At 42.6% G+C, this 24898-nt stretch overlaps 1 protein-coding gene across 3 annotated transcripts; it reads right to left on the bottom strand.

Annotated features, from left to right (window-relative positions):
* Window positions 1-464: 464 nt before the first annotated feature.
* On the bottom strand, window positions 465-23934 carry znf185 (zinc finger protein 185 with LIM domain). Of its 3 annotated transcripts, XM_070552633.1 has the most exons (28): window positions 23848-23927; window positions 23558-23593; window positions 23045-23108; window positions 21387-21504; window positions 21181-21288; window positions 21076-21105; window positions 20894-20950; window positions 20760-20807; window positions 20606-20677; window positions 20436-20516; window positions 20270-20332; window positions 20045-20176; window positions 18352-19953; window positions 13627-13692; window positions 13251-13331; window positions 11603-11674; window positions 8989-9039; window positions 8835-8879; window positions 7016-7081; window positions 6818-6889; window positions 6484-6591; window positions 3772-3819; window positions 3500-3535; window positions 2818-2883; window positions 2665-2739; window positions 2534-2587; window positions 1199-1304; window positions 465-1082 (listed from the first exon to the last, which is right to left on the bottom strand). In XM_070552633.1, exons 3-28 carry the CDS (start codon window positions 23052-23054, stop codon window positions 987-989), a joined length of 3363 nt encoding a protein of 1120 aa, XP_070408734.1. In that variant the 5' UTR covers window positions 23055-23108; window positions 23558-23593; window positions 23848-23927; the 3' UTR covers window positions 465-986. The 3 variants fall into 3 exon arrangements, with proteins under 3 accessions (XP_070408734.1, XP_015829683.3, XP_070408739.1); XM_015974197.3 differs by lacking the exon at window positions 23558-23593 and having other exon boundaries at window positions 23848-23934; XM_070552638.1 differs by lacking the exons at window positions 2534-2587; window positions 23558-23593 and having other exon boundaries at window positions 798-1082; window positions 23848-23934.
* Between the last annotated feature and the right edge of the window lie 964 nt (window positions 23935-24898).

Here is a 24898-nt window from a genome sequence, read left to right as displayed (position 1 = left end):
AAAACCTGTAGTGCATCCAGCCACCAAGGGGCGTCCTGTTTTTTTTTTTTACCTTCCTGTCTTAATATATGTCCAAAAGAAGAACTCTACTTTTTATGACCTTTCCATGAGGATTTTATCAATCAGTTTATTTTGTTAACAAAGCCGTTTACATGTGAACACTCTTTTGTAACAAGCAAAGGAACAAAATGTTTTTAACAGTTTTGGTGCCAATTTATAAAAATAAATCCCACTTTTCCAGAGTGCCTCTTGTTTATGAGACAGATCCTTCATTGTTCACGGAGGCAGAAACAGATTTCACCACCACAAAATACAAATTTCAAGCATTACACATGTGCAGAGCCGTGTCCAGGACTTTTAAAATGGGGTGGCCCATGTGGGGCACTTGTTTATGCATGGGTGGCACCAATGGTTTTGCTTATTTCTTTATTTACACAAATCGTTTATTTATTTATTTGCTTTCTAGTGAACTTTGGAGTTTCACATTGCACAATCACCATTTTTTTCTCTTCATCCTCTAGTTTTGTGGTGGTTAGCAAGTCACTTCTTGTTGCATTATTGCCACCAACTGGAGTTGAGTGGGACTCTAAATATTATTTATGTGAATATGAAAAAAATAATAAATAATATTAATACTACAGAAATGTTCTGTAGGCCTGGGCTAGAAGACAATGTTAAAGGTGCACGCTACCACACACCATTTTTGGAGCTTACAACTCAAGCCTTTTGTCGACAATGTAAAGTCAATTTAAACTGGAACTTAGGGTGGCACCTGGGGTGGCCAATCAGATTCTAAGGGTGGCATGTGCTACCCCAGGCCACTCCCTGGACACGCCCCTGCAAATGTGACCTAATAAAACATGAAGTAATCCTGTAATCCGTTGGATCACCTTAGTATAAAACAAACTTAGTTCAAAACCAGCTCAGTTTGGATGCAAACATGAAGAGAACGAAGACAGGAAGCGACTGAAGAGCTCTGGGTGTCACTAGAGGATGGAGTAGCAGCTCTCACAGTGGATCTTCCCACGATGGATGAACATGCTGTCGAGAAGGTCTCCTATTGGCTTACGGCACATTTCACACTGAAATTTTAAAGTTGTTATCAGGAAGTGTCACAGGTAAACGACACCGATCTGCACTGTGAAATATAGTAAAGTGGTGCTGAAAGACGTATTTGGCAATTATTCAAACATTTTACCTTGAAGCATTCGGGATGGCAGTTGATGTTCAGGTGCTCAATGGTGATCTTGGCATCGTTGCCCACCTGACTTCCACAGTATGTACAGGTGGACGACAGCGAGACTCTGCAGGAGAAGAAAACATTACGAAGTCTTGAGTTGCTCTAATGTCACAGAAACAGAGAGTGTGTGTGTGTGTGCGTGTGTGTGGGGTGAAATGTAATATGTGTAAATAATCCTTTGATGTCCCTGCTTAGCCTCCTAATGGCTGAATGAGCGAACGTCCTGCTGCTTCCACGTCTGACTGGAGATAAGGGAGCAGGAGGAGATTGGGACTCGGACTTACAGCTGCTTTAATGCAGGTTTAGGGAGTGGCTTCACTGTGAGGATTAAGTTATCTAAAGGTAATGAAGAGGTTGATGTCAAATAATGTGACACTGTTGAAACAAGATCAGGGAAGACAGGCTTGTCTGAATAAAGACCAGCCAACAGAAACACCCCAGCCGGCTGCACAGAGGTGAAAACCTCACTTCAGTACAGGAAACTCTGCTGGACAATATGAATCATGTCCACTAAGGATTCACAGGGCTGGGGACGTTGCTGAAGTTAGACATTTTAAAGGGTTTTGAGTGTTTAAAACAGAGCTGAGAGAAACCTGTGGCGAAATGTGAACTAGTGTTTTAGGAGAGAAAAGCAGTAAAGGGGGGATAATTCCTCTTCTCCATGCCGACAAACTCATATTATTGATATTAGTAAATTAACACTAAATCTTGTGTATTGTGATGAATAACTAAAAGCTGTACTTCTTGACCAGGATTAGTACCATCCTCTGAATTCTGCTATATTTAATCCTAAGAGTCATCAGTAGTGTCCAAACCATTAGCCTCACTGAAGTAAAAGTACTTTTGAGCAGCTTAGATTTGTTGGTTTTTAAAAACAAAGATTTTAATGTGAAACTTCTTTTTTTTCTTGCTCAACAATAAACACACATTTTATTAAAATAATGTTTTCAAATAATGCTATTATTATTATTATTATTATTATTATTATTATTATTATGTCCTCCTCAGAAGCTCTGTCCTCACAGGGGTCTTAATATTTAATTCCATTTAACCTGAATCTGTTGTTCTAATTAAAGTAGACTTACTTTCTTTTTTGTGTGCTTTTTATTTTTAAATTCACAGATACAAATTATATTAAATATTTTAGCATGTTCCTGAGATCCTACTATTGCTTGGGGAACTGAAAACACCTAGAAGTGTGCGACTCCAGAGCATGACTATTATTAACTGATCAACAGATAAAATAACGTTTTCTGCCCATCTTTTGGCTTTAAAGGGCCAAAGAGGATCTACCTGGAGGGGCTGCTGAAGGAGTAGCCGATGGAGGTAAACGTAACAGCGTCTGGCCTGTGATGAAAACCAAATCAAAATCTCTAAATCAGATCAACATTAGTCCAGAGTGTTTAATAGTGAATTAACCTTACCCTTCCATCATGTCCTTGGTGTTATGCAAGGACAGCTCTGTCGCGTTGACATACTCTTTCACGTAAACAAAACTCCTTTCAGAAAAAGAGTGAGTTAATATATTCTCATCATAAACGCTTTATCAGCTGAGATTTGAGGTTAAACCTGCTCACTTCTTGGTTTCGGGTTCAGGCGTGGGGGCCCGCTGCTCCTCTACCACCCTGGTCCTGGTCACAGATCTGCAGACAGAACGCACCAGCATCAGTCTCGTGGTTCACGTGATGACGACAGCGGTCTGATGGACCCGTCACACGAGAGGGTCTGCATTCTCTGCTGCTGCTTGTTAAAAGCAGACTTTTGGAGCGGTGTGGTCTGACGGAAGGGCATCTCTAATGCACATCATCAATCTGACATCTGGAGGCTGGTAATTACGAGGAGGGAAATGAGGGCAAATTGAAAGATAAAAGGAGAGCTGATCTTGTCATTTAGCTTAGCTAATGGAGTTGTGTTGTGGGTGTGTTGAAGCTGGAGCTGCAGGTACCTGTGCATCCTGTGTGGTTTGGGCTCAATTCCTGTAACTAGAACAAGTCTGGCAGACAAAGTGGACAGCAGACTCACTCGGCCACATTTGAGATGCTTAATTTTAAATCAATTTTCTTTCCATCAAACACTTATTCAGCTCAATAACTCCAAGGTACAGTAGATTAAGCCCCATTGCAGTGGAATTTATTGAGTCATAAAAGACTAAAGGCTCCAGTTGAGAGGAGTTCCTTTATTAAGGAAAGAACCCAGCAAACAAAAAGACTGGAGAAAGGCTTCTGGCGTTAATGCCATCTAACACGACCATAAACTCACCGATCCGTAGTGGGCTCGGGCTCAGTTCTCCTCTCCCTGGAAAATAAAGAAAACTCTATTAGACTTTTATTGTAAACCACAGCTGTCAGTGTATCTGAATGTAACCCAGTACGGAAGATATCTGCTCCTCAGGGTCTGGATGTTTTTTCTGCTGTGCTGCAGCACCCGCCCAACCTCTTTCCTCCAAGAGTTACTGCATAACCCTCCAAGTTCTTCTAATTTCCACATTTTCATCATAAAATCACAAAAGATTTAAGGAAGCTTTTCTCAACCTGATGGTGGTGGTGGTTGTGACGGTGACTGTTTCGTTGTCCTCTGGGCTGCAGAACACAAGATGTTACAGGGGTAGGGTTAAAAGTGGGACACTGCAACATGTACAACCTTCACAAAAGGTTTAAACTCATTTGCATGTTAGAAAAAGACTTGTTGGGAGTTGAGTTGATGCTGTCATTCACTTGTAATGATTAAAGGTCTGGCATTCACTGACTAAATAGTGTGATGTCATAGCACTCAGAGTATAGGCTGTGAATAACTGCAGGCTACCTAGCCTGAGTTATAGGTGTATTTGTGTTAGATCAGTATGATTGGCAGTGCTCGCCATCTTTAACTGGGTTGACACGTTGCAGATTTACATCCAGCCATTACTTTCTGGGAGAGTCTTTGAAATGTAATCTATGACTCATGAGATATTTTGCTAACACACACACACACACACACACACACACACACACACACACACACACACACACACACACACACACACACACACACACACACACAGTCATGTTTATTTTTTTCTAATCATGAATGCATCAATGCCAAGCAACAATAAATGTAAAAAATTCAACATTCTTCTTGGTCCATGGTTTGTTGCTAAGGGCAACAAGCTCTAGCAGATCTTCCGAGTGGACATTTTTACTTCCAGAATCCAAAATTCTAAACTAATAATAACTTGTGTGTGTGTGTGTGTGTGTGTGTCTGTGTGTGTGTGTGTGTGTGTGTGTGTGTGTGTGTGTGTGTGTGTGTGTGTGTGTGTGTGTGTGTGTGTGTGTGTGTGTGTGTGTGTGTGTGTGTGTGTGTGTGTGTGTGTGTGTGTGTGTGTGTGTGTGTGTGTGTGTGTGTGTGTGTGGAAAGAAGAAAGAAGAAAATATCATTTCTATAGCACCCCTCAAGATAAAAATTACGAGGCGCTTCACAAAAACAAAAAATATAAAAAATAATTTAGAAAATGGTTAAAATATATTTAAAATGAGCAAAAATAGACAATTGTGATTAAAAAAATGTTAAGAAAGACAGAGAATGACTAGGAAAGAGGGTAATCAGTGGATCCTGAGGAAGGTTGAACAGGTGGGGAGAGCAGAATAAAAAGAGAGGGGATAAAGAAGGTCATACAAAAGCCAGCTTGAACAAGTGACTCTTCAGCTGCTTTTTAAAGGAGACCACTGAGTCCACTGATCTCAGGCTCAGAGGGAGAGAGTTCCAGAGTCTGGGGGCCACAGCAGGAAATGATCTGTCACCTTTGGTCTTTAGCCTGGCGCTGCACAACCAGTAGGCTTTGATCACTGGACCTCAGGGACCTGCTGGGGGTGTAGGGACTAAGAAGATCACCAATGTAAGATGGTGCTTGTCCATGTAAGGCCCTATAGACCAGAACCAGGATGTTGAAATGAACCCTGAAGTTGACTGGCAACCAGTGAAGCTGGAGGAGAAGCGGGGTGATGTGGGTGTGTTTGGAGGACTTAGTCTTAACCCGAGCACAGGCATTCTGAACCACCTGTAGACGGTTCAGGGAGGTTCTGCTCAGACACGTGAAAAGAGAGTTACAGTAGTCTAAGCGTGAGAAGATGAAGGTGTGGATAACTGTCTCAAGTTCAGAGCGGGACAGAATGGGACTCAGCTTAGCAATGTTCCTGAGATGGAAGAAGGAAGAGCGAACAAGAGAACTGACATGAGAATCCAGGGTGAGAGCCGGGTCAAAGGTCACGCCAAGATTCCTGACGGAAGGTTTGGTGTGAGAAGCAAGCTGACCAAGAGAGTCTCTGACTTTGGGAACCTGCTTGTCTGAGCACAGATGAGGATCTCAGTCTTATCTTCATTCAGCTGTAGAAAGCTCCCAGCCATCCAGGTTTTGATAGAGTCTAAGCAGGTGTGTAACAGCTGCAGCTTAGACATCTCATGGGGCTTAAAGGAGATGTACAGTTGGATGTCATCTGCATAAAGATGGTAGGAGATTCCTTTGAAGGAGCTCAGGATGTGCTGAAGAGGAAGCAGAAAGAGGAGGAAGAGCAGAGGCCCCAGCACAGAACCTTGTGGGACACCATGGGTAAGAGAGGTGGTGGAGGACCTAAACTTGGAGACGGCCACATAGAAGGAGCGCTCAGAAAGATAAGAGGAGAACCACTCCAGAGCAGATCCTGATAGGCCTACCCCGCCTCTCAGTCTCTCCAGTAGCAGGTGATGGTCAACAGTGTCAAAGGCTGCAGTCAGGTCCAACAGGACCAGAACAGAACAGTCCCCTGCATCACTGTGAGTCAGAAGGTCATTAGAGACCCTAAGAAGAGCTGTTTCAGTAGAATGAGCTCTACGAAAACCTGACTGGAAGCTATCATAGATGTCATGTTCATCAAGAGCAGCTGTGAGTTGTTTAGCCACAACCTTTTCCAAGATCTTGGAGATGAACGGAAGTTTAGAGATGGGTCTGAAGCTGCTATGGAGAGAGGAGTCGAGACTCGTTTTTTTAAGAAGCGGGTGGATTACAGCGTTCTTAAAGTAAGCAGGGACCTGACCAGAAACCAGTGTGTGTGTTCAGTACATTTTTCTAAGTAAAATATGTGTGGACAAAACTGGCATCAGAAATTCAAAGTTGCACAAAATCAGAAATTGGTATCGACCCTCAAAACCATGATCAGTAGATGTGGATCTTCCACTTTTAGGCTGCCGACAATAAAAAGTGACTTTAACAACCTTCATCCTAATAAAGGTACCTTTCTTCTTCCTCCTCTTCCTCCTCATCCTCCTCTTCCCCAGCTTTGCTGATGGTGTAGATGGTGGGTGAGGTCCATCTGTCCCATGGGGAGTCTTTTTCAGTAGACCTGGGGAGAAAAAGAAGCATGTTTAAAAGAGGGCAGGAGGACTGTTTACCCTCCTTGTGAGAGGGGTAACAAACATCTGACCCATTTTCATCAGCACTAGTGCACAATGCCTTCCAGGTCAGAGAGTAAATGCTGCAAGGGTCTTGTTACTTCACCGCAGTGAAATAAATGGAGGTTATGAGGATAAAGGGAGCCACCTGGAGCTTTTAATAAAGAGATGACTTACTTTCTCTCAAACATGATCATCGTCTGCTGATCTTCAGCCGTTTCTTCTGGTTCTGCTCCAGTGTTTTCTTGCCTGAGAGGGTTGCAAACACCGAAAGGCTTTTAGTGGGTAATGGACACGGATGGGTGGCTAGATGAATGAAGAACAACAGAACACGCAGTGGCCACGTGTAAGAAGGGAATCAAAGCATGTTCTCACCTGTGAACTGCGTTAGACTGCTCAGGTGTTTCCCATGAGCGTCTCCAGGACTTCTGAGAGCTGAGGCTAAAAATAAAAGAAGAGGAGTGAGGAAAGAGAAGATGCAGAGGTTGAGTCACATTGGTTCCTGCAGAGAGGAAAAGCATCACAGTACATTAGCAGTACCGCTGGACACACCAGCAGAGACCGGAAGGAGTGTGTGATTCAGTTAACATAAAGATGCATCAGGTTTGGAGTTACCCTTGATTTATTCAGGGGAAAGGATCAAAGCCCCTTTTTTCACATCTGGGCAGTCAACTGCTAAAAAGAAACGGCACTGTCTTTCTTTTGCTTGTTCTTCCACTGGCATGATTTGGGGTGAGGGGGTGGGGGTGGGGGTGGGTGGGTGATGGTTCACAGTTGTTCATCAACATTTAAGGACTTGAAAACTTTAAACTGCTTTTTCTGCTTTGACATTGGGCTAACACTGCTCCGGTGTGTCTGATGGGCCTTTATTTAATAAATGGTTAATATAAGCAGAAATATCTGTAGACATCTAAAGGTGTAGAGTGGAATGTTTTGTTTGTTCTGGACCTTCTTTTACCATGTTGGTTAGAAATGCTCTTCACATACCGTTAGCAACCAATAAAGGAAATGTTTTGTCAAATAAATGAATGAATAGCACTTACAATCCTGGAAAAACCTGCATCCTATCATTGTGCATGCCTCAATCTTAATGGTTGGCTCATGGCCCATCCATCAACGTCTCTCACCCCGCTGCACATACTCCTCTATGTGCACGAATCGCATGTTCTCGACTCGGAGCAGCCAAACTGGAAGCAAAGCCAAAGCTGGGCTGCCGGGTGTCACGGACCAAAAGTTCCATTGTGTTTGCAAAGTTCCTTTAACAGGTTGTTTTACATGATGTTGGTGATGGTGTGTGTGTGTGTGTGTGTGTGTGTGTGTGTGTGTGTGTGTGTATGTGTGTGTGTGTGTGTGTGTGTGTGTGTGTGTGTGTGTGTGTGTGTATGTGTGTGTGTGTGTGTGTGTGTGTGTGTGTGTGTGTGTGTGTGTGTGTGTGTGTGCGTGCGTGCGCGTGCGTGTGTGTGTGAATGAACTAATTGAAGCTTTTATTGACTATTTGTTCAAAGTGAACAAAATATTAACAAATTAATCAACAATCCAGTCACAAAGTCATTAAAGATCAACTAACGCTATTTTTGGACTCAAGGTACTGTTCTTCTTGGGTGGTTGTGATAAATGATGTAATACATTAGTATTACTACAGTGATCCCTCGCTACTTCGCGGTTCATTTATCGTGGATTCACGACTTCGCGGATTTTTTCTTTGGAGCCTTATTCAAGGGAAATTCGCCCGATTCGCGGTATTTTCCACTGATTCGCAGTATTTTTCTATGCGAAATATCAAGAAATTCCTGTTTTTTTTTCATCAATTTCATCATAAAATGCACTTTTTGTAATAAAACTATAAAAAAACCAAGTAAAAATACAGTACTATGTAAAGGGAGGGTTTTAAAAGTCTGAATACTGAATACGTACCTGTTAAATAAATACTGTAAATATGGTGTCCCTACTTCGCGGATTTTCACCTATTGCGGCCAGGTCTGGAACGCATCTACCGCGATAAACGAGGGATCACTGTACATCAGATCAGGGAGCGTGAAACAACATTTCATGAGGTTTTGTGTTTAAGGATTGTTGAATTATGAGCAGACGAAGTAGCACTGAGGACATTATGTAGCAACATGACCGTATCAGTGCAGCAAACAGAGATTACGGTGTAGAAGGTGGGGTGGAATTTGCATCATCGTTGTCGTACCTGTTGATGGAAGTATCTGAGAGGGGCTGAAGCAGGTCAGAGGGGCTGCAGGGGAGAAAAGTCAGAAATAATCAGTAAGTGCTGCATTATGCATTCTGAGATGGTATCTGGGCTGACTGGAAAACAGTCACAAGATTCAAACCAATATGATTACCTGTTATGGGATGCAGTCCCTATCGGATACGGATCAAACGGATCAGCCGAGCTGAAAAACAATTTCACACTGATTTCACTCTCAATTGTCAGAGTGGCCCATCGCGTGTCGAAGGAATCCTGATGGCATTGACTCATAATGGAAAGATTTAATGCAGTTGGAATGATAAACAGAGGATGGGAGAGGAACTCGGGGCTAAAACTCAATCACAATCAGAGTCTTTACTAAATAAAAAGGTAATTCTGCTGCTTTGTTCATAAACTAAACCGTAACAGATGCAATAAATCACCATCCTTCATTTAAAACTCAGTGATGTATGCACCTAAAAGGAAAGTTCAGAGGAAGTGAGTTTGTGTTGGAAGATTATGAACAGGTAACTTGGTAGCTAGACCCAGGCCCAACTGTAATTCTGCACTCAAAAACTAAATTTAGTCTAAAAACATGTGAATGACAAACTTTTACAGTGCTGTGAATCTCCCCATCCATCCATCCATCCATCCATCCATTTTCTGAACCCACTTGTCCACGTAGGGTCGTGGGGGGGCTGGTGCCTATCTCCAGCGGTCAATGGGCAATCAGGCGGGGTACACCCTGGACAGAGAGCCAGTCCATCGCAGGGCAACACAGAGACACGCAGGCCAAACAATCACACACACACACACTCACAATTTAGACGGACCAATCAACCTAACACTCATGTTTTGGACTGTGGGAGGAAGCCGGAGTACCCGGAGAGAACCCACGCATGCACAGGGAGAACATGCACACTCCATGCAGAAAGATCCCAGGCCGGGAAACAAACCCAGGACCTTCTTACTGCAAGGCAACAGCTCTAACCACTGCGCAGTTGATCTCCCCATACATTTTTATTTTTGTCAGAATTATCTGAGACAAGCAGCCAGGGGAGGCTGACATTTGGACAAGTCAAACACTGACAATGATAATAGAAAATCAATTTGTCCACTTCGCTGGTCTGTAATGTGTTTCCTGCTATGGTCAAAGTCCCTGGATTTACACATTTCCTGCTGAAACACATGAGAGAAGGGTGAGGTGAGGCCCTGACTGGTGCGGGCACATAGCACATCCCTTTGCTGTCTCCTTTTGTTGCCAATACCCATGTTTGATTACGCATGCACCGTTAGGATACTGCATTACAAAAATAGCAAGTTACAGAAATGAATTCCTTTTGTCAATAAAGGAGTAATTTAGTGAACCGTTTTTCAAACTTCTACTGCTGATTGTTTTCATAAAGCACTTCAGCAAAAAAACATGTCATGTTCACTAAGCAGCTGCAAAGGTGCAGCTAGTAAAAGTTTGAGGAAAATATAGTATTTTGTTGTCTTGTGTGAACTGTAATTTGGTCACTTCTAGTATTTAAGGATTCTGCTACATACAGTAACTAAGTGAAACGTTTTGCCAAAAGTAACTAAAAAGTAACTGAAAGCAGTGTAAGTTATTTTTAGACAGTAATATGTAATGCAAAAATATTAGATTGTAGCTAATATAAAACGGATCGCACTTTTAAAGCAACTTGCATATTTGCTGCTCGCCCCGTAATCAGAAGGTTGTAGGTTCAAGTCCTGCTCAGTCTGTCGCTGTTGTTGTGTCCTTGGGCAAAACACGTAATCCACCTAGCCTGCTGGTGGTGTTCGGAAGTACCGGCGCCGCCTGCGTACGGCAGACTCGCCTCTGTCAGTGCGCCCCAGGGCAGCTGCGGCTACAATGTATTTTTCTAAACTGCATTTTCAGTCATAACCGAATATTACGGAAGGATTTTACTTCATTGTTGAACAGTATGGACACAATTAAAGTACTATCAAGAAAATTTAAAACAACTAAACATTTCAATGAAGGCAAAATTGCCACACAGCATACATCCAACTTCAGAGGAGTCAGTGCCTCACCAGTGATGAACCTCAGCACGCTCCACAGAAATAGGATGAAACTCCTAAAAGAAGCAGCTGCTTCTCGTTTTTGCTGAAAAGAGCCAAATTCTGTATTGTAATATAAATTTTAGGGCCAATAAATGAGTGTTTATGTGAACCGTTGTCCTCATTTGTTATTCACCGTGACTAGCCGTTGGCCCACCTGTCTGCTCACAACTAACTTCATTTCTCCAGAATGAGGTCATTAAATTATGAATTGTTTCCACAGAAACCAACTTCATCAGATTAGAGCTAGCCTTTCTGTTTCTACACACTACTTGGATTTTCATCAAGTGCATGAGAAAGCTCAGCTATGTTGAGTCAGTGACAGATGTTGTCATGTGTGAGCTCCTGGGATCTGTATTGTCCTCTTGGAGGGAAGAAAAAAGAGACAGGGCAAGTGAAGTTTGGTGTTGATGTTCTCACACAGTATTCACAGAGCGACTCCATTAGGAAAGCTTGAAATCCACTGAACTGTTTACGGATTGAGACCATCTGAATACAGCGGAGGCTTTTTTATTCCTTCTTTCTGGTACTTTCTGTCAGAAATAATCCGTGGGACCAGCTTCTCAGTCAGAGCTCCTATAAATCATTACAAGGCATATCAGAATTTTCCTTATTCATTTCTTTTAGGGAACGCCTGCACGGATAGATGCTTGTTTAAGAGGAGCCTGTCATCTCCCCTCTACCTTTGTGCTTCTTTAGCCGTCTCATCCGTCTGCATCTGCTCCATCAGCTCCATCTTTGGCGGCATGTGAAGGCTGGTGGTGACAAAACAAAAACCCAAATATTAATCACTACAAACCAGTATTTTGTATTTCCAGTGGCAGTGCAGATAAAACACGGCTTTCAGTTACAAAGTATCAGCTGATTTGTCAGACAGCTGGTGCCGTGCAGCCATGGATCACGGAAGAAGAAAAAAACAAAAAGAAGAAAAAAAAATTCTTACGAATCGGAAAAAGGAATGCTATCTCCTGCATGACTCAGAATCTATCACAATGTCATCAGACAGGAGGTCCAGGACACCACCAGTTTTAGTTTAATATCAGGTGGTTTTGTTTGCAGGCAGCAAACTCAAAGTAGTTAATGGAAAAAAATTTGGAACCCCAGTTAAAATGATATGCTTGCTTGTTACTAACAAAGGAACATAGATGTTCTCATGAGTAAGCTATAATTCTCTAAACTCTGTATTTGACTTAGGGGCTGAAATGACCTTAATATACCTGCTTCATTCACCAAGCAGATCCTGACTCCAGCATCCTGGGCTAGAGGTATCAGCATTGTATCTCTCTAGCCACACTCAAATCATTCATTAAAAATGTTCGCCACTGTAAATTCTGGTGTCCCCCAAGGTTCTATCCTGGGGCCTCTTCTGTTTGTAATCTGTCTCCTTCCGCTTGGCCATATTTCCTACAAATGCAATGTTAATTTCCTCTGCTATACAAATGAAACTCAGCTCTACTTTTCTATCAAGTCCACTTCTTTTCTCCCTCCTACTTCCCCCCTTTGAATAGCTTCAGGAACTTAAAACATGGTTCTCTCACAATGTCCTTGAACTGAACGGTGAGAAAACAAAGAACTGTCACAGTGTTGACATTCTTGTTCGTCACTTCCCGTCTTGATTACTGTAACTCCCTACTGTTATAACTTGGCTGTCCAGATCACTTCCAGAACTCCACCCACCAAACACACCACTCCCGTCTTGCATGACTGGTAAAATTAGGTATAAACTACATAATCCTTCTCCTTGAATTCAAGGCCATCCATAAGCTGACTCATCCCTTCCTCAGTAATCTGTTACAAATCAGGATCCTCACTCATTCTCCCCGATCTTCCTCCATCCATCTTTCTGTTTCATCCACCTGTCTGTCCACCATGGGGTCCACAGCTATCAGCCACTCAGGCCCTAACCTCTGTAATGTTCTCCCTCCCAACATCTGAACTCTCTTTCACTTATTAACTCTTGACTCAAAACCTATGTATTCATAAGTGCTTTGTCTTTATGTCTCATTAAACTAGTTTATTGTTTCATCTATTTGATACATAATAATAATAATAATAATTATTATTATTATTATTATTATTATTATTATTATTATTATTATTATTATTATTAATAATAATTTGAGTAAATGGTTTTGCTGATTGTTCCTGACTGCAGAGATGAAAAGACAAAAGTTGAACAAAAGGAGGAGGCTTCAAAGCTACAACAGGCCATTTGAGGATCAGGAAGATTTTAAAGGAGGTCCCACATTGCCACCTTGTGGACAAAATCTCAAACTATTTATTTTTATGAAAATTGCACAATCGGTAGATTAGAGAGTATTTTTAACAAACCTGTCACCGAAACCCAGGAGATCGTCTGTCATTGGTTCACCAGTGCTGAGCGCTGGATGTGGAGCTGGCTCCTGTTCAGCTCTGCAAAGAAAAAAGAAAACACAATGTTCAGCTTGTTAATGTGCCCGCTTTGGCATGAAAGGACATGTATCTCTTTATCACACATCTTTAAGCCACATTTAATTAAATGTAGTTTGGGACACCCCAGTGAACAGGTTGCTGAAGGCAGCTGAGATTTGTGTTAGTAAGTAATTCCTCAACGTCAATTAGGCCACGATTGTTTTAAATCCAGCAATATGCTTCTGACAGAGATTGTTGTTTTATATTGTTTTGTGCCTTGTTCCTTTCATTTTTTTTTTGTTTGTTTTAGAAATACCTGGATGAGTTTGAGTCAAACAAGATGAGGGTGTCAGACAGGGCAGCGAGCGTGTCACCAGTGGAGCTGTGAAAACAGATGCACAGCAGAAACATGGAATGTGAGGCTGCTTTCAATCACAAACATGAAATAAGGAGGCACAAAGACAACACTAACGTTTAGAAAATTGTTTCTGCAACATAATAAAACTGTATTCAGATCTTCAACTTGAGAAAAGTTAAACTTGAAGGTAAAACAGTTTTTAAAATGTTTGCCCTGCCATCAGTTTCACATGACACAGTAGACTCTATCCCAACCAAATTATTTAAAGAAGCATTTCCTTTGGTTACTGCCCCCATTCTAGATATAATCAATCTATCCGGATGCGTACCACAGGATTTTAAGGTTGCTGTAATCAAACCTTTACTTGAGAAACCTTCTCTGGATTCAGATGACCCAATGAATTGTAGACCAATATCTAACCTTCCATTTTTATCCAAGGTCCTGGAGAAAATAGTGGCCATCCAAGTATGTGAGCATTTAAACACTAATGCTCTGTTTGAGGAATTTCAGTCTGGTTTTAGAGAGTATCACAGCACTGAAACTGCGTTAGTGAGAGTTACAAATGATATTCTCATGGCCTCAGATAAGAATCTTGTGTCTGTTCTAGTCTTGTTAGATCTCAGTGCTGCCTTTGACACAGTTGATCACAATGTTCTTTTAGAAAGACTTGAACATGTTGTAGGGATCAAAGGAACAGTGTTAGGCTGGTTTAAATCCTACTTGTCTGACAGATTTCATTTTGTAAATGTACATGACAAATCTTCTTCATACTCCAGGGTTACTTGTGAAGTACCACAGGGTTCAGTGCTTGGACCAATTCTTTTTACTATATATATGCTTCCAATTGGTAAAATCATTAGACAGCTTTTAGTTTTTCCCAACGTGTTAATGGCCCCACACATGGTCATACACACACACTTGACCTGGTTTTCTGTCATGAGCTGGAAATTTGTGATCTTGGCATTTTACCTGCAACTTTTTCTGATCACTCACCAGTTTTGTTTAACTTGAAATTGGACTATGCCCCTCGTATTGAATATTTCCGTCCCAGCTTCTCTCGTGTAATCACACCCAATACTGCTGCAGATTTTGCCGCTGTTCTTACTCTGAACGCAGCTCCATATGATTCTACTATTGCGTCTTCTGTAGTTGAGGGATCACTTCATGTGCTTGATTCATCCTGCCTGGCTGCTATGGATATTGTCGCTCCATTAAAATCAAGTCGAAAGAAATCCAAGTCAGACCCATGGCTGAAGGAACAAACTCGTTCCATGAGACGAAATTGCAGGAGACTGGAACGTAAATGGATAAAAGACAGGCTTACTGTATCCTTTGAGGCCATGAGAGAGGCTTGGTCTCAGTATCAAAAAGTAGTCAGCGGAGCGAGAAATCGATTTTTTGCCAGCATTGTCACGGCTAATTCAAACAATCAAGGTGTGTTATATAAAACCATAAATGCAGTGCTTTCCCCAGTTCAAAATCTATTTTCCTCTGTGTCCGCTGACTTGTGTAGCCAAATCCTGCAGTTTTTCTTAAATAAGATTACTGTAATCAGAGCTCAGATTCACCAAACCAACCATGTTCCAGATTCATTTATCCCCTCTCACGGGCAACTTCAAAGCTTTCAGCCCATCTCTTTGGCCTGTCTAGAAAAAACTGTTGCAGCCATGAAACCCTCTGGCTCCCCAGATGATGTTATCCCACCTCGACTCCTGAAAGAGGTGTTTCCTTTAATTAGCAACAACGTGCTACGCATTATAAATTGTAGCTTGACATTGGCTGAAGTTCCTCGTGACTTTAAACACGCAGTTCTACAACCAATCTTGAAAAAACCTGGCCTCGATCCCACCGATTACTCTAATCTACGACCAATTTCCAAATTACCGTTTTTATCTAAGGTCCTTGAGAAAGTAGTCTATGCACAGTTGGTGAACCATCTAAATGAATATCAGGTAATGGACACCTGTCAGTCTGGTTTTAGAAAACAGCACAGCACTGAAACTGCTCACGTTCGGGTGTTTAATGACATTTTTCTGGCTTTAGATTCAGGTTTCCATGTGGTTCTGGTACTTTTGGATCTATCTGCAGCATTCGACACGATCGATCATGACATTTTGATCACAAGACTTCACACTTGGGCTGGCATTTCAGGCACTGCCCTGGATTGGTTTAGGTCATACTTTTGTAACAGGTCTGCTAGGGTCATGTTGGACGGCTGTTCATCAGAGTCACAGCCTCTACGTTGGGGTGTCCCACAAGGTTCAATTCTCAGCCCGTTACTGTTCAAACTCTATATACTGCCCTTAGGAGCCATTTTCAGAAAGCACGCTGTCTCATACCATCTTTACGCTGACGACTGTCGAATCTACTTTTCATTTAAGCCAACTCAGTCAACGCAAGTTCTGTCTGATTGTATCCTTGAGGTCAAGCAATGGCTAGCTGACAACTTCCTCCATCTCAATGACTCCAAAACTGACTTAATCGTTTTCAGTCCTAACAGTATCACGGCAACTCATCAACATGACCTCAGCTATCTCTCACCTAATGTATCCTCTGTAATCTCCAACCTTGGAGTAAAAATAGACCAGGCTCTGAAGATGGATGCCCAGGTCAATAACACAGTTAAATCATGTTTTTACCAACTAAGACGCATCTCAAAACTAAAGCACATCCTGAGTGTACGTCTTCTGAAATCGGTGGTCCACACTTTTATCACCTCAAGGCTGGATTACTCCAACTCCTGCTTATATGGCATCAGTAAAGCAGCTCTCTCTAGACTTCAGCTGGTCCAGAATTCAGCAGCTAGGTTGCTGACTGGAGCTGACAGAAGACAACACATTTCTCCAATTCTGGAATCTCTCCACTGGTTGCCCGTGCAGTTCAGGATAAACTTCAAAATTATGCTTCTCACTTACAAATCCTTGAACCATCAAGCTCCTCCATATCTGTGTGAACTTGTCCATTACTACAACCCGCCGCGTGCTCTCAGGTCTGAAGATAAGCTCCTCCTAGCTGTTCCCAATGCACGTTTAAAAAGCCGTGGAGAGAGGGCTTTCTCTGTCTGTGCACCGAAGCTGTGGAACGCATTACCACTGCTAGTGAGGCAAGCACCAACAGCTAGCATTTTTAAATCACGCCTGAAAACTCACTACTTCAACCTAGCTTATACAACATAATTATGAACCTCACTGACATCTGCACTGTTTATAAACTGACTCCACAATTATCGACTTCCGTATTATTGAGGTTCTTTGTAAAATGTTTTTTTTTTCCTATTTTTACTTCACCCTGTGTCATAATGATTTTTAGCTGTTATTTTTGGGAATTTTGTTGTATTTCCTTTTTATCTTTTATCTGTGGTTGACATGTTTATATAACGCCTGTTTAATTAACCAACATTTTTAGTGTACAGCGCCTTGTTTGGTTGTAATGCCTTGTGAATGCGCTTTATAAATAAAATTGGATTGGATTGGATTGGATGGGATAAAGTTCCACTGTTATACTGACGATACTCAGCTATCCATTAACCCTGATGAACCTAATCGGTTGGGTAGATTACAGGCTTGTCTTAAAGGCATGAAAAATTGGATGACTCAAAACTTTCTGCTTTTAAATCAAGACAAGACGGAAGTTCTCATCTTTGGACCAGAAATCCAGAAAAGGAAATTGCTTAGCCAATCGCCTGACCTGAATGGCATTACATTAATCTCCGAGAACAAAGTAAGGAACCTTGATGTTATCTTTGACCAGGACATGTCATTCAAATCCCAGATTAAACGGGTTTGTAGGATTTCCTTATTCCACCTTTGGAATATTGCTAAGATTAGAAGCATCCTTTCCAGGAGTGATGCTGAAAAACTAGTTCATGCATTTATTACATCAAGACTGGATTACTGTAATTCATTACTCTCAGGAAGTCCACAGAATGTAGTTAAAAGTCTTCAGCTTGTCCAAAATGCTGCAGCTAGAGTTCTGATGAGAATTAAAAATAGAGATCATATCTCTCCTGTCTTAGCTTCCCTACATTGGCTACCTGTTAAATTCAGAATAGGTTTTAAGATACTTCTTCTCACATATAAAGCTCTTAATAATCAAGCTCCATCATACATCAGTGATCTGATTGTTCCATACGTTCCTAACCGAGCACTTCGCTCTCAGACTGCAGGTTAACTGGTGGTTCCCAGAATATCTAAAAAATAGGATGGGAGGCAGATCTTTTAGCTATCAGGCTCCTCTCTTGTGGAACCAGCTCTCAGCCTTAGTCCGTGAGGCAGACACCTTGTCTACTTTTAAGACTAGGCTTAAAACATTTTTATTATTAATATTTATTTGAAAGTATCTTCTGTTCCTGCAGGGCTACCAGGTCATTTGCACAGCTGTCAATAGCAGGTGAGATACTGATTGTTCATAACATTTTCAGAGTACCTGGCTAACTTTATTTCAGTTAGAAGTATTTTTTTGAGTTTGGTCAAAGAGAAGGTATGTGATGCTTTAAATGATGATTATTATAAAAGTTTCTACTCCTGAAATAAACAACATTTTCTCTAAGATTCACAAAAATACGTTTTAAACAACAACTAAAATGGTGCACCTAATAGTAAAGAAAACATTCCTTAATTCATAATAACAACAACAACAACCACTGTACAACAAGAACAAACAGTCAGATCTTAGAAGTCTGACCTTGGTCCTGGTGCTGATACTGGTTCTGTCTTCACCGTGAGGTTTTTCACATCAGACACTTGGGTCGCAAGGACTGGAGATGGTTTGGGCTCTTGTTTAGGTTCTGGTTTAGATTCTGGTTCAGGTTCTGGTCTGGGTTCTGGTTCTGGTGCTGTTACTGGTTCTGTCTTCACCGTGAGGTTTTTCACATCAAACACTTGGGTCACAGGGACTGGAGATGGTTTGGGTTCTAGTTTAGGTTCTGGTTTTGGTTCTGGTTCTGGTGCTGATACTGGTTCTGTCTTCACCGTGAGGTTTTTCACATCAAACACTTGGGTCACAGGAACTGGAGATGGTTTGGGTTCTAGTTTAGGTTCTGGTTTAGATTCTGGTTCAGGTTCTGGTTTGGGTTCTGGTTCTGGTGCTGTTACTGGCTCTGTCTTCACCGTGAGGTTTTTCACATCAAACACTTGGGTCACAGGAACTGGAGATGGTTTGGGTTCTAGTTTAGGTTCTGGTTTAGATTCTGGTTCAGGTTCTGGTTTGGGTTCTGGTGCTGTTACTGGTTCCGTCTTCACCGTGAGGTTTTTCACATCAAATACTTGGGTCACAGGAACTGGAGATGGTTTGGGTTCTAGTTTAGGTTCTGGTTCAGGTTCTGGTTTGGGTTCTGGTTCTGGTGCTGTTACTGGTTCCGTCTTCACCGTGAGGTTTTTCACATCAAATACTTGGGTCACAGGAACTGGAGATGGTTTGGGTTCTAGTTTAGGTTCTGGTTTGGGTTCTGGTTCTGGTGCTGTTACTGGTTCTGTCTTCACTGTGAGGTTTTTCACATCAAACACTTGGGTCACAGGAACTGGAGATGGTTTGGGTTCTAGTTTAGGTTCTGGTTTAGATTCTGGTTCAGGTTCTGGTTTGGGTTCTGGTTCTGGTGCTGTTACTGGTTCCGTCTTCACCGTGAGGTTTTTCACATCAAACACTTGGGTCACAGGAACTGGAGATGGTTTGGGTTCTAGTTTAGGTTCTGGTTTAGATTCTGGTTCAGGTTCTGGTTTGGGTTCTGGTTCTGGTGCTGTTACTGGTTCCGTCTTCACCGTGAGGTTTTTCACATCAAACACTTGGGTCACAGGAGCTGGAGATGGTTTGGGTTCTGGTCTTGGTTCTGGTTTTGGTTCTGATACAGTTTCTTTCTGTACTGTGGGGGGTTTGACGTCAGACATTTGGGCCACCGGAGCTAAAAATACTGTGGGAATAGCGAGACGTTTAGGTTCTGGAGGTTTCTGATCAGCAGAATCCAGAGGCTGCTCTGGTTCAGCCATCACCGGGGTACTTTCAACTGGAGTTTCTGGTTTTGGAGCAGGAGATACTGGAGCTTCAGGTGGACAGACAGGTTTGGCTAGTTGGGTGTTGAGCTGCTTCGAACTACTGGAATTCACTGGTTCTGGTTCTGGTTCTGTACTTGTCTGTACAAACTTGGTGACATCCACAGGGCTTGAATCTGACTTCACATCTGTTTTGGACTCTGGAACCAGGACTTGCTTCACCGGTTCTGGGGGTTTCTCCACCACCGTTGGAGCCACAGCTACAGCCACTTGAGCGTCTGCCTTAACGGTGTTGTTGATTCTGAAACCCAAAACAGAAAAGGAGCTGAGCCCAGGGCCACAGAGCCAGCAGGTACAAATGTTCTGAATTCAAACCACAGAAGAAGACCTACGCTTCTCTGAGTTTGGGTTCAGGTGGGGAGTCTGCAGATGCAGGAGCAACAGCGAGAGGCGGTGCCTCGCTGCTGGCAAGTGTTTGAGTCGCAACATCCTCCTCATCATCTTCTTCATCAGTGATCTGCACCCTGCTCATAGAAACACGGATAAACATGCTGAGATCCACAGAAACAAACATCTGAATGAGTTTTCTTCTTCCGCTCAGAGACACTAACACAAACCTTTTAGCCAGAAATGATGGCGTAGTCCCGACTGCTGATGGCTCAGGTGATGCCTCTTTGGTCCTGGGGTTTTTCAAACCACAAACAACCTTTGATAATCACTTATTACTAAAGAATATGTTTACAAAAGCAGGTTAGACATTATGAAGACTCTAAACAGGCATACTCATATTTCTTGGCAGCAGAAAGAACATAGGACCGTCTATTGCCAGCAGATCTCTTCACAACACTACTGGCTACCTCCGTTCTGCGTAAAAACGAAGCATCGTGGTGTTAATATCTTCTCTCTTTCTTTTCCGGAAAACATCTGTCTGCTTCCTGTGGGAAGATTCTCACCGTCTCTCCTGCTCCTCGGGGCTGAGCTCGCCCTCCACGTCCTCCACGGTGCTCCTCACAGTGTGGGGGGCTCTGCAGAGCAGAACCAACACAAACCCTGACTAAATGTATTTCCAGCTGCAGATTAGCTGAAAAGGAATCTGAACACGCTTACATTTTCTTGTAGCTCTCTGAGGGTTTTTTAGTGAACCGTTTTGTGCTGCTGTTATGAAAAAAAGGAGCTAGAATTAACTCAAGAAGCAGAATGTCGATGATCTCTCTCACACACACCAACAACTTGATTTGTACCTTGTGCCATTGGATTTCGGAGACGAAGGAGACTTGTCTAGTTTAGTGAAAACGCCTCTGAAAGATTTATGAAGCATCATGCACATGAAGCTCTGTGTAGTGTGTGTTCAGATTAAGGATCTTAAGGTAGAATTAGCTGACAAACTGTGTTTGACATCCTGATCTGTGAGTGTTTCTCCTACCTGATTAAGAACCCTGATGTTGGGGTTTTGCTGTGAGATCCAAACACAGATTTGTGTCAGTAAAATTGCCTTTAAAAGACTGGTGAGTGTGTGACAGCTCGTTACCTCTCACTGTCCGACTGTACTGGTGAGGGTGTGGGTTTGGTTGGTGAGGACACTGGGCTGGTCTCCGCGGCAGCTCCGTTCAGTCGGCCGGCCCTCACCTCCGCCATCCTGCGTGCACACGCAGGGGATGTTTAGTCTTCTCTGGTGGAGCGAGTGAAAGTGTAACGGATGAGGTGGACAGAAAACTATTTAAAGTAGCTGTTTACCACGGCTTCTCCTCCCGAGCCTCAGCCTGAGGCTCGCTGCTGCGCTGCAACCAGCTGCCATCTCCCTTCAGCTTGGTTCGTACTTTAGTGGTGCGGAGCACAGACGCTCTGTCGCCCTCTGAGACACAAACACGTGCACACACACACACACACACACACACACATCAGACATGATGTGCACTGTGGGCTGCGTGTGATAATTATACATTCAGCTTGTGAACACAACAGACCACAGGTCCCCTTCGGACCAACACAGCTCATGAGTTTTGGATTAAGGAGGTATTTTTTGTTCATTTTTCACTTTTAGCTTTAGTTCTAGTGAAACGTCCCGAACTGGAAGTTTGCAGTCCTCTCAGCGGTAGGAATCACTGCCTGTGACACACACACTCACACACGTGATTCATCACCCACCTCCAAAACAAGAAATGTGAGCTATGATGTTTTTGCCTCTGTGTCTGGGTGTTTTTGTTTGCAGAAAAATGTCTCATGACCCACTGGATGGATTTTAAGGAATCTCTCAGACTCAGTCACTGGGCGTTCATCTACTGGTTAACTTTTGGCATCAGTCTAATTCAAGATGGCTGCAACAGCCGCCTGACCTCATAGAACTCAAACGTGGTTCTAACAGCGATACTGTTACTGGACTCTGATCGGGTACTCAGTAGCCGATAGCCCCTGAACATGCTGGATGTTTGGAAAAACCTTTATTGTTAGCTGATGGAGTCGGCTTTTGAGCAGATTATCTCACGAAACATGAATCTCAAGATGGCTCCCACAGCCAATTTACATGAGCAAGCACACAAATCATTATAACTCAGTTTCACACATACTGAGCTACAGTATTACGTGGGAGTGGCTGAGAGCCAAACATACTCTGAGTACCAACACGTTGCCGGTGATTCCAAGCTGAAATGTAATTATTACTCCATCTTTGTGTAAAACTCTGATACGAGAGGCAGCAGGCGTTATGCATTCCTTTAAGGAATGCCTGGCCTTTTGTTTGCTTTAGTTAGCTTGTCACAACAGAAGAGGAATGCTTTCTGCTAGGTAGGTCACAGTTTTTGATGAATCAGATAGCCAGTACAAATAGGGTTAGCTTTTTAGGAGGAAGGCGGACAAAATGAAGAATTTTACACAAACAAAACGTTGCAAATGTTGGTGCGTTAGCTGTGGCTGGGTGAGCATCCTGTCACTGTATCCCGATCGATCGTGCGCCCTGGCCACGGGGATACCCCTTTGGCTGACTGGTTAGAGCGTGTGACTCTCACCTGGAAGTCTAGGGATCGAATCCCACCCGGGCCCTCGTTTCTCCACCATGCCACATTAGCAACACAAGTCTGGTTTCCCAACCCCAACTCCAACTCCTACCCACAAACCCACGTTAAAAGTGATTCATTATAAACATTTATTTGTAAAAGATAAGTAGTTGTCGTAGGTTTACGTACTTGTTCTCCTGTCTTACACTGTATGTCTTTTTGGAAGTTAATAAATATGAAGTTTACACATAAAGACAAGTCCTTCATCATTAAACTGAGCCCCTAAAACCAGGTGTGTATGTGAAGAAGTTTCCATGTTATGATAAAAAACAGGTTTTAAAAGGTCAAATCAGGTCAGCGAGCAGTGTAAAATCATCTCAGAACAACAGCATGTCTGCTTACCTTTGGACATTGGTGATTTCTCTTATCTTCACTGGTGTCTCAAGAAATATATTTATGTGTGCAACTTCATGAAGAGAAAGAGAGTGATCAGTAAAGTGCAACTTAACTAAAACATGACAATCTCAAGAGGCCTTCTCTTCCCACGGTACGCGCCCCTCCCAATATGGAGCCTGGCCGAACATTCCCCAGCCTCATCCTTCAAAAATCCAGACCATCCTGTCCTACCACCTTCCAAAGCACCAACAAATGAATGAACTCACACATAAATCTATCTGTGTGTGTTCACATTTTTTGGCCCAGAACAAAATGTTTCAATAGGATAACGATTTATTTGTCATTCATTCATTTAGGGTCATCTCTTACAGGCCAAACCTCTCAGGGCACCACTAAAGAAACTGAAAACGCACACGAACCTGCTCTTTTCTCAGGCTCAGACTACGGTTTACAGGAAATTCTGAAGAGCAACCAAAATGCAAACATTAGACATCTAACATTCCTCAGCTTTGAACTCACTCTGTAACTCTAGGATGTTGTCCTGAATAGGCAAGACTGTAAGAGAGCAGAGATTATATTTATCCTGGCTTGTTGGCACAATGGCCTACACAAGATAAATGAGCAATAGTTTCAAACGCGAGCGCTCAACTGGAGATGACGGAGAAAAAAAAAGAATGCACAGAGCGATAATCATAGCTTAAACAGGTAATTACTCCTGCAACATGACTAATCAGGCTAATCATTGAAAGTATCAAGATTATTTCTTAGTTTATCTCTGTAAAGAACTAAAAACCCATCAGAGAACATACCTGCTGGTGTCTACACAGAGGAGTTTGGTCAGTGTTGTGTCTGACAGGTGCTCCAGCAAACTAGCAAACAGGTATGAGCGTGAGCACTTACTAACAAGCCCAGCCAGTCAAGGAAGGCGGATATGGGGTGGAGCAGTGGTCGTGCGTAGCACAGGTTGCTAAGAAGTCTTTTTTTTGGGGGGGTTGGGTTTTGTTTACTACATCTGTGCTTTGTTCATGGGAGTCAGCAAGCATGTGCCTGTCGCACAGGTGGCTGACAGTCACTTATTAGAATGAGTGAAGCAAATTGAAAAAAAAGGAAGAGGACAACGATGAGGTGCGGGTACATAAATGAAGCGACTGGCGGCAACATCTCCTGTGGGAATGCTCATGACACGCTCACTGGGCAGGAAAACTCAGGGAGAAGAACACACACCATTAGAATGAGATCAGGAACAGCACACACTGATAATGAGCAGAGAAAACAGACGGGGAGAAAAACAACAGAGCACAGAGGCTGGAAGAGTTCAGAATTTAGGTTTGAAATACAAGTTCAAGTTCTTTTGGGTTGGGGTTTCCTCAAATGCTAAAAAACAGTCATGTGTTGACTCAAAGGTCGGACTTCTAACAGTCTTAAAGGTCAGTTTAGAGCAGAGAGTCAGATAAAAGTCTTTTTGAAACACGGTGTTTGCACCGTGTGAGTGACTGTCTAAGGGAAAGCCAAGAAACAAATCCATGTTCCATCAGACGTCATGTGATGCTGTCAGTAGTTACAGAAAGTGTATGTTTTTTTATCAGAAGACACAAAAACAAATCAGGTGTGTAGAGATTTCACAAAACTTCAGCGTTAAGGTGGAACCTAGTAAATATAACTCAACGTTTCATTCAGCTCCAGTATCTGAATCACCCTGCCCGTTTCCTCTAACCCAAACCAGTCAGACGGCCTGGCTCTGCAGCTCCTGCCAGCAGTGAATCATTAGGTGCTGCTAATTGAGAATGTAAAGTATCTGAACTTAACCCCCACCTTGCTTTCACCACACCAATAAAAGGAATAGCAACAATGCAGCACCAA

Source organism: Nothobranchius furzeri, chromosome 1, assembly GCF_043380555.1.
Source record: "Nothobranchius furzeri strain GRZ-AD chromosome 1, NfurGRZ-RIMD1, whole genome shotgun sequence".
Taxonomy (NCBI): domain Eukaryota; kingdom Metazoa; phylum Chordata; class Actinopteri; order Cyprinodontiformes; family Nothobranchiidae; genus Nothobranchius; species Nothobranchius furzeri.
The sequence above is the reverse complement of the archived record's forward strand: the minus strand, read 5'-3'. Positions and strand labels throughout refer to the sequence as shown.